Raw genomic sequence first — 13,311 nt, 5'->3', positions numbered from 1 at the left:
AGATTTAAAGAGAAGCAGCAAAAACTAATGAGGTGGATAAAATGGGCTGGAAACCACTGCTGAGGGGTGTACTTACTTATTTTACAACAAACTATTCCACTTTGGCTTCRTCTTTGKTTTAGRAATAATGACAGACGGGAATCTGTTGAACGTTTTTGCACACTTCGAKTTGGATCACATTATTTTTTAACACTGAAATGCATMACTCTGAAAATACGATGTTTGTTTAGAATGGCTGCATGTGCTACATGTATACAACTATAATTCAGAAAACGTGTCACACAGACACTTTTCAGGATTAACGGCTGATATGTTGTTCTCTAGCCAACGATCGACAGCTTATAAACACCTTAAGAACCRATTAAGTCCCTTCAATTTATTTGAAWAATGAAAACATGTTTAATAAAATCCCCCAAAATGCCACAGAAAAAGAGGAGCAGCAGAATCATTTTTATATGTTTTAAACATGCCGTTATCTCTCACCATCCAGCTGGACTGGATGGTGGGCCGTTATTACACACAAGAAGAACAAGGAGGCAGTGAAAGAGGACCTATTATGCAAAACTCACATTTTTGCACGTCTTTGTGCTTAAATTTAGTCTCTACTGCTGCTTAAAACAGTCGACGGGATTAAAAAGACGTTTTTTGGTGTCTGGAAAACGACTCGTTTCAAAAACTTTCCAATTGTTGAGTCACATTGTGCTGTTACCTAGCGACCAAAGTGGATAAAACCATACAGCTGGTTTTATCGCTGTACAATGGCTGCTGGAAAAGACAAGTGTTTACTTGTTGATTTAGCACCAGAAACCAATTCCTGCATTCTGGTTGATTGCGCAGAAGGCTCCACTTCTCTTTTTCAAATGGTTGTATAATCGTCCATGTGTCTGCAGCCATTTTCACGTGTCAGTGTAAACGTTGAATTGGGGGGGCGTGGCCAGCAGCAGCTTATTTGGATTTAAAGTGACAAGAGGTCCTAAAGCAGCTCATTCTGACAGGAAATCTCATTATCTAAAATAATTTTATGTAAAAAACGTAATGAACATGTTTTGTGTAGGCCATAGATCTATCCTAACCTGTTCAAGGAAGCACAAATGAAGAGAAAAAGAAGAGTAAAGTACTGACAGCAGCGTGTCTTTGCTGGTTCCCTCTGGACGAAGCTCTGCGTCGCCTCTGGACTCCCAGGATTACAAAGGTCTGGGCAGTCTGTAAACACGATGACACTGTTTCCCAACATGTTAACCTCCTGACTACCAGGAAAACAAATATTGTCCAATCACCATTTCTTTTTAAATCCCACAGTCTTTGTAAGGTAATAAAAGGTTTCATGCACTTACTTTGTCTCTTCACATAAAATGTGTTATTACTGATAAACACCATTTTTATGAATTAGAAAAAGGTACGTACAAAAGTCCCACCCATTCACATGTGGTATCATTGAAAAGCCCTAAATGTCTCCAGATACCAAAAGGAATTAATTCAGTAGAATGCAGGGGGTGGGAGATATTCAAGTTTAGAAATGTCCTCTACAGAGGACAAAATGAACTACTGGTAGTCAGGAGGTTAAATCACTTCCATCCTCTGCTTGTTGCTTCCTGGAAGCTCACTGATCCGTTTCTATGTCTGTTATGAAGCAGATCCGTCCGTTAGCGTCCCATCAGCTGCTTCCTTCAGGTTCAAACTTAAACATCTGACGCCAGTAAACCGTTTACCTCTCAGAAATGAGGGCTGCCGTTCCTTTAAATGAAACTGTCAGCAAAAAAATTCCCACAGAAACCTCAGAGTTTCTGTTTCCTCCAGAAGTTTAATTAGCTTCCTTCTCTCATGGAGCGCCGTCGCTGAACGTCCTGTACATCTGCAGCGAGGTCACCTCCACGTCCGGCACCTTCAGGTTCTGGGGACGGCCCGTCGGGCTGTAGCCTGCCGACCGGCCCATGGGGCTGAACCCCGTGGCGGCGCGCCCCACCTGGGGGAAACCCGACGCCCGCGGCACGGCGGGACGCCTCAGGAAACGGCCCGACGTCACCAGGTCGCCGTAGCCCTGCGCGTGGGAGAAGGCGTAGCCTGAGCGGCGGGAGCTGGTGCGCCGGATCCGGGAGCGGCGAGGCGGAGGAGGAGGCGTGGCTTTGGCCTGTCTCACCTTGAACATTACCTGGAGGTCAAAGGAGGAGAAGAAAAGACTGAAAAACTTTCTGGTGTGGCGTGCGTCTCAATGTTGGAAGGAATGTTTGGATCATCAGAAACTTAAGCTGAAATACTACAGAGTCGGATGTTAAACCTTCATGTATAGTTTTTACCGCTGGGATGTTGATGAAGTCAGAAAATAATCCCTTTCACTCTTTTTGTACCCTTTAACTTATCGACGAAGCCATTCAGGACTAAAACAGCATCTCAGTGCTGAACCGGTAGCAGCAGATCAGACGCTAATGTCCAAAGCTAACATTTCCTGAAACTCTGGAAATTGAATGGGTAGAATAACACTTTCAGATTAAAAACAATAAATGTATTTGTTATTGAGCTCATTTTTCTTATTCAATAGTTGAACATTGGACAGCATGTTGCTTTCTCTAAAACAACGAGGGACACGCTTCATGCAAATGACTTTCCAGGAGCCGCTGTGCAGCGGTGAGCATGCAAAGCGGCTCCTGGCGTTTCCTGCACCTTGTCATTGATGGTGGGGCAGAGCTGGATCAACAGGAAGCGGCAGGTGACCACAGGAAGTACGCACAGGATGGAGGTCAGGATGATCGTCAGCCAAACGTTGGGCTGGTTCAGAGAGTTTCGAGCCGATCCTGAAAAAAACAGAATGAAATTAACTTTTTTAAAAGTCGTCAGGTTCAGTCAGACATGGATGAAACTTTTGGTTTCTTTAAAATAACATTTAATGACAACATAAATTATATATCTCAACCAAATATGGGAGAAATAAAGGAATAATAATAATAATAATAATAATAATAATAATAATAATAATAATAATAATAATAATAATAATAATAATAATAATAATAACTAAAAGGCAATGTTCTCAAGGCTAAATAATTAATAAAATATTTTACAAATAATTTGTTTATCCTATAAACAGAAAATAACAAAAAGTCTAAATGTGAAAACTTTAATTTGTAATTAAATTTAGATCTAAGTTATTGTGATAAATGGGAAAATTGTTGTTTTGAGACAATTTTCCAGTAACATAATGGTAATAAAGGCAAAATAATGTAAGAACATATTCTAAGACCAATAAACTTTAAATTTTAATGAACATTTAAAACTGGAACTGGAAGAAATTTTAAATATACGAAATAAATAAACAAAAACAACAAATAAAATGGATTATAAAATCTTTGCGAACAAAATTGTTCCTCTAAAAAAAGATCTGGTTGAGACCAAAGAACCAGACTGAAGACTTTTATCATCCAGTTTTTGGGGGAAAGAGAAAAAAATAAATCATGCAAATGGAAGTTATTTCGTTTAATTTAAATAACCGTGTGATTAACTGATTTATGTATTCAGTTTTTTAATGCAGTCCGAGTCCAGTCAGCCTGGCTTGAAGCCAACAGAGCCTCACCTATGAAGGGGAAAGCTGATGGAAAGATGAGGAACATGCCGTTGCTGTACATGGTGAAGGTGACGGCGAAGTACATGGCCAGACTTCCCAAAACGAAGAAGGTGTTCACCGCCGTCCAGTAGGACATCTCCAGCCCCAGCTACCGACAAGCAGACAGACCGTCTTCAAAATGCTCACTTCCCTCTGTGAACGCTAAGCACCAGGCTGGTCCTGCTCACCTGGATGCTGACTGCAAACAGCAGGCAGGTCTGCGTGAGCAGGGCGAAGGACTGGTAGTCGGCCACGTCCTTCCCGTCGCCCCTCACCGTGTCCTGCAGCGCGGCGTACGGGATGAAGAACAGCACCAGGGAGCTGTAGCAGCTGTGGACGGCGCATTTGAAGAAGGCCGTCTTGCTGAAGTACAGGTTGAGTTGGCCGGGAATGTAGAGCTGTGGGTGCTGGAAACTCCACACGTCGTTCACATCCTGACCAGCAGAGGGAGACAAAGGTGACGACTGTGAATCCAACTTTTAGGTGTAAACTTCTTCTTTTGCACAGTTCAAACAAATACACGAGATTAAAATTTAGTTTTGTCTTTTGGAGCATGGATCAATAAGCTATGAATCAGTCAATCTGAAGTCGGTTGATCTTATCGATAGGCTCTTATATCAAGACAATCGACAGTCTTTCCATAACTTTAAAGGCTAAATGTTTCTGACAGCTGAGTAAAATAAATACTGACTGAAAAAACAGAAAATCTTGGTTTTCTCATCTTTTCATAACAATAAAACACAGTTTTATTAAGGTGAAACGGTAGCAGCTTGTTGAGTGTTTATATTCAAAAAAGAAACGCATAAAGTGCGTTTTAAGGACAGTTTCTCTTTTCACATTATAATATGGCCACCATGTTTGTTTATACATAGCTTAAAGACGGCCAGTGGCGCCCTCTGCTGGATGGAGGCAGAATTACAACAATAAAAGAAGGCCTAAGTTAGTCGACTGGAACTAATTTTAATCAAATAAAATATGACAATTAATGATTGGTCCCATTATTACCTGATCAAACAGGCTCATTCCCAGAACAGGCAGAGCTGTGTACATCAGGTTGTAGAGCGTGATGAACCACTCGTCATACACCGTCTGAAAGAGCAAAGTCAAGTTCAGATTTCTTTTTTTCTGGCTGGTGAAAAACAGGCGTTTAAATGCCAGGACTCATCTCCGGCTGTCCCACCTGCGCCGAGAATCCGCAGAAGAAGGCAAACCAGAAGTGGACGAAGGTGAAGGTGAAGTTCTTGTAGAAGAAGTAGCGCAGGAATTTGCACATGCGCAGGTAGGACCAGCGTCCGTGCACCAGCAGGAGGCGCTGCAGGAAGCGGAACTGGGCGAAGGAGTAGTCGCTGGACAGGACGGCCTGCATGCCCTCCTGTCCTGAGATGCCGACACCAATGTGAGCCGCTGGGAGGAGACAAAGAGAGAAACGATTTATTTAATGATGAATTAAAAACAGAGGGACACTTGCACAAATATACTTAAAGCAGGAATGCCCAAAGTGGGTCCTGGAGGCCCGGCATCCTGCATGTTTTAGTAACAACCTGTTCAGTATGTCAATGTTCCTATTAGGCCTCTAACGAGCCATCATTTGATCCAGGTGTGTTAAACCAGGGAGAGACTAAAACATGCAGGATGCCGGGACTCCAGGACCCACTTTGGACACTCCTGACTTAAAGTAAAACAATTGGATGACTGGCTTTTATAACGATGGATTTTATAATGAATTGATGGATAGATGATCTTTATTCCAATAAAACACCTCTGACTCTAAGCTGTCATCCCTTTATTGCCCAGTAGGTGGCAGAAAAACACTGAAATCGTGGAGCATCTCAGTGTTTAGCAGCAGATTAAAACTAGATCAGCGTTTCTGTCAACATGAGGGACAGAAACTGAGGAGGTTTCTGATTTATTCCACACTGTTGTTTCATTATGATCACCTTTTAAATGCAAAACTCACCATAGAAAAAACAACATATTTCATCATTTATTTCAGAAAACATGAAGCGTGAAGTTATTACCGAACTGATTATAACCAAAGCCTTGGGCGCAGTGGTACCTTTGATCATGCTGACGTCGTTGGCTCCGTCGCCTATAGCCAGAGTTACCGCCTTCTTGTACTTCTTGACCAGCTCGACCACCTGGGCCTTCTGCAGCGGCGTCACCCTGCAGCAGATCACCGCTTTACACAAACACGCCGTCCTGAGGAAGTCCAGCTCCATGCTGCTCTCCAAGGCGTACGCCTGACCGACAAAAACAGGAGCATTACTCATAAACATCCAGGCTCATCGATTCATTGGCCAGCAGAGGGCGCTGCTGTAACGTACCAGGCTGTGTCCGTTGATAACGAGTCCATACTCCCCGTTGGCCTCCTCGTCTTTAAGCAGATTTTCACTCTTCTCCTCTGTCAAAAGCAGGCTGTTTGCTGCTCCGTCTGGCTTCATGGCGTTTTGTGCATTTCTGCTCCAAAAATCATAACCACAGCTGGTTAAATTAGAGCTTAAAATGACTTGGCTTCATAAGGATTTTATAAATGTTCCTCTGACCTCAGTTCTTGTCTGACATCCTCAGGCGAGTGACCCAAGACGACGAAGACGTCTTTCATTTCCTCCCGCAGCAGGTTGCAGGAGTAGCCGATGTTTTCAGCCGTTTCTGAAAGACAAACTAAAGCTGCAACAAACAAGCCTGGACAAAGTCTCAGTCCAGGTCAAAGTAAATAATCCCTTCACACACAGAGCATGAAATGTCACATTTAAGACCTTTTAATGCCACCATGAAGTTTTGCCTGACAGAAAAATTTGAGACCTGTGATTACTGTGTTTAAGGCCAACTTACATTTTATTCTTTTTAAGACATTTTGATTGGACGACACCTGGATGAAAGGTGAACTGACGACCCTCTGTTATTTCAAGGAGTGAAGGCAGGGGCGGAGCTACAGGGGGCGCTCTTCCCTCCCAGATCAGAATGACAACATTATTTATATATAAAGTTTAAATCAGATATTTACAAAAGACACAACCTCTTTTTTTTCCTCGGTGTCTGAACTCTTTTTGTTTCAGATCAGTTAAAATTACCAAAATTATTGAGATTTACTTATAATATATATAAATAAATATCTTAGTTGTTCTCATCCATGAGCCCCCCCACCACCGTGGCCCCCCGGGGGTAAAAGTCTAGCTCCGCCCCTGCATGCAGGGAATATTGAGCATATTGGCTGCTTTTTAGCTGAACTTGTTTGTTTCAAACAAAGTTTTCCATTAAATACCTTGCTTGTCGCCAGTCAGAACCCAGATTTTGATGTCCGCTTTGGCCAGCTGCTCGATGGTCTGAGGCACGCCGTCCTGCAGCTTGTCTTCGATGGCTGTTGCTCCCAGCAGCTGCAGAGCAACACAGACAGCGACATGCATTAAATCCCGTTAGCTTCCTGTTTTTATCTGCTTTACACCAGATATTTATTCATCCTCCTACCAGCAGGTCCTTCTCTATCTCCTCGTACAGCTCGTCCAGTTTGCTCTCCTTGTCTTCCAGCGAGGTGCTCGCCTCATGGTGGCGCTCTCTCCACCGGCTGAAATACTCCTCGTCCAAATCTTTGTAGGCTAGAGCGAGCGTCCGCAGTCCCTCCCCTGCAAATTCCTGCAGATCAGCATGCACATACTTATAAGGACGAGCCGTAAGAACATGCAGCGAACGCAGCAGCGATAGCATCTGAAGATATAAACAAAGTCAAACTTAAGCATCCGGCTGCGTAAATCATAAAGATTCCCATCTAATAAAACTAACAGTGAGAGAAAAAACAGATAGTTTCGGTTTTGAGTGCTTTTTCTGTCATAATCATGATCTAAGCTAGCAGACATGAAGTGAACAGGGAGAAGAGGGAAATCATGTAAAGAATCCAAACCTACTAAACGTGACCTTTGACCTTTGTAAAAAACGAACAAACTGTTGGTGTGAATAAAAAGGTTCTGGTGACTGGCAGAGTCAGTACATGTAGTAACAAACACGTAGGCTACATTTTAGCTAGCAGATGTAATTAGCTTAAGTTAGCTAAGCGAATTATGCTAGTTCACCAGTAAGTACTACAGAAAATATCACTGATATTTATCTTAGTATCACACAGAGGTGGGTAGAGAACTCAAAAACTATAATCAAATAACAGTCATAATGTACTTATATTGTTTATAAGTTATGTAGTTATGTGTTTGTCGTTGTCATAGCAACTCCATAGCAACTGCCTACCAAGATGGCTGCCAGTTACAAAGTTCCTGGATGAGTGACGTCACATGAGAACTATCTATTGAATATTCAACCACATGTGTTATGTATTGATATCGATCACGTGTCTGTTGCGATATATATTGTTATTGATTGATTGATTTATTGCCCAGCCTGATCAGCCTGATCAGGTGGAGGGACTGGAGTCGTGCAAACAAGTGGAAACCAAAACATGAGGAGGAAAAGCAGCTTCACTGACGTTGAGGTGATCCGTGGTGACGTCCATCAGCTTGCTGCACGACTGGTGCAGCCTCTCGTAGATGATCGTGTCGGCGCCTTTACAGTAGAGAGAGAGCTTCCCCTCCGGACTGCGCACTGTTTACACCGACACACACACGCGCGCACACGCACGCACACACACACACACACACACACACANCTACTCAGCGGATTGCCCCTCAACTGTAAAAGGTCATAACTTCTGGATTGAAGGTAGTCAGAGCTAGACGAGTCCTTTCCGACCCCAGTTTAAACAGATAATTCTCCACAAACTATCGCTAGGGTAAGACCCGAGTTTCTGGGGGTTYTCCGGACCTGTTAGACAGAGAACTGGGCAGTAGTGAGTCCTAAGAGTTGTGAGGAGTGGGCGGGACTTACTATTGGTAGTAACAGACAGTAATTACTGGGATATTTTATCATCCAGCAAAATTTGCTGTTCTCACAGATTTTCTAGCTCTTGTGCTTCCTGCCCCTTTCTAATGCCGCCCTGGGCAAACACTCATATTAAATACCTGAATAAAACAAAGAATGTTGTATAACTATGTTAGGATACCATGTAAAAACATTTTAAAAAGTTTCAAACTCACACACAGAACCAGAACGTTCATCAGCCGGTCGATGCTGGTTCTCTTGAAGGTGCTCTTCCCGCTGTTCTGCATCAGCTTCGTCTCCTGACCTGCAAAACAAACAAAACACCAGTAAGATTTTCATTTCGTTTGGCGTTTCAGATTGAACTCTGAGCGAAGCGCCAGGCTGACCCCCGAACAGCACCAGGCCGAAGCACCAGTCGGTGTTCCTCAGGGTGCAGCCGCGCAGCAGGATCTTCTCGTTGTCCAGCGGGTATTTCTGGCCGGCGAACGCCAGCACCCCGGTGAAGCGGTCCAGACGATTGTTGGGGGGTTCACAGCGAACCTCGCCTTCAAACCAGACACAAACGCAGTAAATACTAGAGAACTGGATTAGTAATTACTTTCAGCACTTTTTAGTCTAGTGGTTCTTAACCTTTATTGAGGAACCGAACCCACCAGTTTCATATGCGCATTTACTGAACCGTAGTGATAAATAAAACATAATTTTTTTCCTCCAAATTCAAGACATAGAGGTGACCCAACTAGAGTCTAGTTGTTTCACCCCAAGATCACCAAGTCTTCTTAAAGGTAGAGTCTCTGAGAACAGTTCTTCAAAATATAGTCAGTGTTTTCAGCAAAGTTGATCTGACTGTCCAGGAACCCAACGTATTTAAAATGTACCACAGTTTCAACAGGTTGGCCATCGAGAGAAACTGGAACCACTTTAAGGTGTTTAGGTCATTTAATTAGCTCTACATTCTTAAGAGAATTAAAAATTAACAATAAATAATAAAGACTTTGCTGTATTCTGATTTAGTAATGTAATTATATTAGCTGTGTTACCACCCCCACGCCACTAGAGGCAGTAGCAGGCCCGAAAAGATGCGACTTAGGAGCAGATTTAGAAGTTCACCTAAAACTACAGAATTTGGTAAAAACTGTGAGTTTTGCTGAAGTAAATAAAGACACAAGTTGAAAATCCATGCTGAGTGGAGCTCCTTCAATCAGGGCTCCTCCGCAGCTCTGATTGGCTAAGCAATGTAACGTGATCCTCTGATTGGCTAAGCAATGTAACGTGATCCTCTGATTGGCTAAGCAATGTAACGTGATCCTCTGNCACACACACACACACACACACACACACACACACACACACACACACACACCAAAGTCTTGGTTCCATTTAGCAGGAAACAGAAACTCAACGCCAAGCAGCTCAGGAAAACCCGGGCTTCTCACCGATGACGGACATCCTCTTGCGGACGTTGTTGAAGTCGAGGATCGCCAGCAGTTCGTAGCTGCGCTGATTTCCCATTTCCACGATGGAAATGCTGTCGGGCGTTCGAGAGCGGAAGACGAATCCGAAGTTTCTGGCCGCAGTCACGAGCGCGCCTTCGTCTGGAGACTGGGCCTGATAGTGAAGCTCACCTGCAGCAGAAACAGGGTGACTTCCTGTTTCAAGCCAGAGAGGAACGCGGGACGTTCTCCACCCACCTTCCTTCTTCTCCTCGGCCATGACGGTGTGGCAGAGCGCCAGCAGCCTGAAGAAGGCGTGGACCTCCGGGTTCTCCAGCTTCACCGCCTCCACCAGCGTGTGGTCGTAGAAAACGAACCGCGGGTCGGCCAGCGCGTTGAAGGAGAAGTCCACCGGGTCTTTATGCTGCAGGTCAGGACGTAAACGGACCTTTAGTCTGTGACCAACGCGTCCCAACGTCTGCATCAGTTTCTGACGTAAAATGAAGCTCAAAACATCACAGCTGCTGTTTTTGAGTTTTGCATTTAAAAACGTTGGTGGAAAATCATCTCAGACTAAGAACTGCATTTTTTAAATTACGAGAATTAAGTTATTGTTTTAGCTGAATGAAAAAGCAACATTACTAGAAAAAATGCACAAAATTAAGTGGCTTTAATGAGAAAAGTTATAAAACTCTAATGTGACCAACTTGGTAAGTCTATGGTGTTTTTTATTTGAAATAAACTCAGACGTTTCTGCTTCAAAGTCCAGCAACTGATAATAATTTTATACTGATGTGGTAAAAGTATTTCCTTATTTATTCATTTATTTACTTCCCATAAAGATACAACTTTATTTTTGTATTTTACGACTTTATTCTTAAGTTATTCTGACTCTAGTCTGGTAATATGCCTATCCTCTTATTATTACTATTTAAGTTTTTTAATATAATGACTTTATTCTCCTGTAATTACAATTATTAAGCTTTTATTTTCATGTGTTTTTTATTTTCAAACTGTTTTATCCTTAATTTTGCCCTAAAACTCCCCAAATAAATGCAAATAAATTACATTTTACTTGCGTTTTTATTAACTTACCTCAGAAATATCAAGTCTCTGACCCGTGTAGTCATAAACATCTCCTGCAAAAACAAATAAATATGCATACTTAAAAAATGTCAACAAATAAATAAAATACAGAATAATAATAATACTAATAACAGAATGAAGGAGTGAACTCAAACCCTGCATGTAGCACAAGTTTTTGTTGCCGTTTTCGGTTTAAAACCAGCGTTGAGGCGTCGTATCTCACCGTAGGACTTCCCGTTGATGGAGCATTTGTTGAAGATCATGATGTTCTGGGTGAGCGTCCCCGTCTTGTCGCTGAAGACGTACTTGATCTGGCCGAGCTCCTCGTTCAGCGTGGTGGTGCGCGCCTCGGCCGGCGTGTCGCTGCGGGAATAATACATCTTCCTGTCCCAGTCGATGTAGAAGCTGTTCCCCAGTCGAATTATTTCCACACTGCAAAAAGACGCAGCCGGTATGATATTTGGCTTCTTTTTGCGTTAAGTGATGTGAAAGCGTTCGGACAGGTCACCTGACGTAAAGCGAGATGGGCACCACGGTGTTGAGGATGATGATGTAGGACCAGAAGGTGAGGAAGGCCGAGAAGCCGGCGCTGTCTTCTCTCTGCAGGAAGACGGTGAAGTTGGAGCCGTTCTTCACCTCCCAGATGTAATTCCCGATCGCCAGGATCGTGCACATGAACACCAGAGATCCAAAAATCTGCAGAATGAGAGCAAAAAGCTCCTTCATCGTCAGGGATTACAAGTTCAAGTTTATTTGTACGTTTCAGCAACAAGGCTGATCATAAAAACACAAAAATTTAAAGTCATCAATAGTTAAAACGTTGCATTTTGCCAAGATTACACATCAAAACGTTGGTCAGTGTTTCATTTATTATGTTTCAAAAGCAACTTCAACCAGCCGGGTTTTAGTCTGGATCTAAAGGATCTCAGTGTTTCGGATGTTTTCCAGTTTTCTGGAAGTTTGTTCCAGATTTGTGGTGCATAGAAGCTGAATGCTGATTCTCTATGTTTGGTTCTGGATGCAGAACCAGAACCTCCTTTTTTACTTTTATAATTTTAGCGCTCTTTTACCTCTTTCTGTCCACAAGTTGAGTTTAATTTAAGGCCATATAATCAGAAAATAAGTCATTATGTGATTAATGCACTGTTAAAAAAGCCAAACTGATTATTTTATTTTCCATTTAAGTTGTTATAATTACTCCAAACTAAAATCATGTTTAACAGTCTTTATAAAGAAGATTAAACCTGTAAGAAATAAGAAATTAATCAGGTGCTAATTTAAAATGAGCTCAATGTTTTCTATTTTAGTGATTATTTTTTGAATGGAAAGTTTGTTTATAGATGCACCATAATCAGTTTTACTTATTATTTCGGTTATTTGTGGTTTTACTACCTTTTAACTTATTGTTTTTTTTGGTTATTTAAAATGTCTTCCAGTTCCAGTATTAAAATAACTTTACAAAATTAAATTTTAATGGTCTTTAAGAGGGGAAGTTTGCATTGTTTATCATTGTTCGTATCGTTATATTACTTATGTAATGTCAAGGAATCTGGTATGGGTATGTGAGATCTGTCCAGGTATACGCAGAAAAATGGAATAAAGGCCTGAGAAATAACAGTATACCGAATAAAGATTGAATGATGATTATAAGTGATAAGTGATTATAAAGTGACAATACACAGGCCAATGAAGAAGTGTCTGAAATGTATGATCAAAGCATGTATTTTGTACTTCTGATTAAGTAAATGTTATAATAATGTATACTCTGTACTCCTAATCAGTTGATGTTCTGTACTTATAATCAAGTGAATGATAATGGTTTACATTATGAAAGGATAAAGATTGTACTTTTGAGTTAACCAACAAATAACATGATTATATAAAGTTAACATGTATTATTAAAAATCATAAGAATACTTCTCACTGAGCAAAAGGCTAGGGACAGAAGGGTGAGTCATCAAATGGGGAAGGAAAGCAAGGGTGCGGCAGAATGGGAAACAGATGGTCAACGGAAAAGAAGGAACTGCCCCGATGAAGCGAGKAGGTAGGGATGAGTCATTGGAAACTTGAGAAAGAGCCCGGTGSTTTCCACCGGCAGCCCTGCCTTGCATGATCTCAGGCAATGACATAATGCGATGGGCGGGTTCCATGGAAACACAGGGCATAAATACTGCTGTACGGGACAGAACGGGGTTCTTCGTCGGCAGCGCAGAAGCGGAATCATCAGAGGGAGCTGACTAAAGACCCGCGGAGGATTACACCGAGGGACCAAGGGAAACTTATTCCACGACTTCACGCTGCTTAGAAGGGACGAGTTCCACCGGCCAACACCCCTGG

General features: G+C 42.2%; 1 protein-coding gene across 1 annotated transcript in view; it reads right to left on the bottom strand.

Moving 5' to 3' along the window:
• Window positions 1-1,490: 1,490 nt before the first annotated feature.
• Window positions 1,491-13,311, bottom strand: part of LOC103470713 (phospholipid-transporting ATPase ID-like) — a 41,261-nt gene continuing 29,440 nt past the window's right edge. The window contains exons 10-26 of the mRNA XM_008419345.1: window positions 11,483-11,694; window positions 11,198-11,406; window positions 10,984-11,027; window positions 10,147-10,312; window positions 9,892-10,080; window positions 8,064-8,179; window positions 7,061-7,225; window positions 6,858-6,969; window positions 6,139-6,244; window positions 5,920-6,052; window positions 5,652-5,835; window positions 4,776-4,999; window positions 4,601-4,684; window positions 3,784-4,029; window positions 3,566-3,704; window positions 2,659-2,789; window positions 1,491-2,149 (exon numbers count right to left, since the gene is read on the bottom strand). Coding sequence (XP_008417567.1) covers window positions 1,820-2,149; window positions 2,659-2,789; window positions 3,566-3,704; window positions 3,784-4,029; window positions 4,601-4,684; window positions 4,776-4,999; window positions 5,652-5,835; window positions 5,920-6,052; window positions 6,139-6,244; window positions 6,858-6,969; window positions 7,061-7,225; window positions 8,064-8,179; window positions 9,892-10,080; window positions 10,147-10,312; window positions 10,984-11,027; window positions 11,198-11,406; window positions 11,483-11,694 — 2,790 coding nt within the window. The 3' untranslated portion in view covers window positions 1,491-1,819. The remainder of the gene's footprint in view (window positions 2,150-2,658; window positions 2,790-3,565; window positions 3,705-3,783; window positions 4,030-4,600; window positions 4,685-4,775; window positions 5,000-5,651; window positions 5,836-5,919; window positions 6,053-6,138; window positions 6,245-6,857; window positions 6,970-7,060; window positions 7,226-8,063; window positions 8,180-9,891; window positions 10,081-10,146; window positions 10,313-10,983; window positions 11,028-11,197; window positions 11,407-11,482; window positions 11,695-13,311) is intronic.

The sequence above is a fragment of the Poecilia reticulata genome, linkage group LG9 (assembly GCF_000633615.1).
Source record: "Poecilia reticulata strain Guanapo linkage group LG9, Guppy_female_1.0+MT, whole genome shotgun sequence".
In the NCBI taxonomy this organism is placed as follows: domain Eukaryota; kingdom Metazoa; phylum Chordata; class Actinopteri; order Cyprinodontiformes; family Poeciliidae; genus Poecilia; species Poecilia reticulata.
This window is presented reverse-complemented; position numbering and strand designations above follow the sequence as displayed.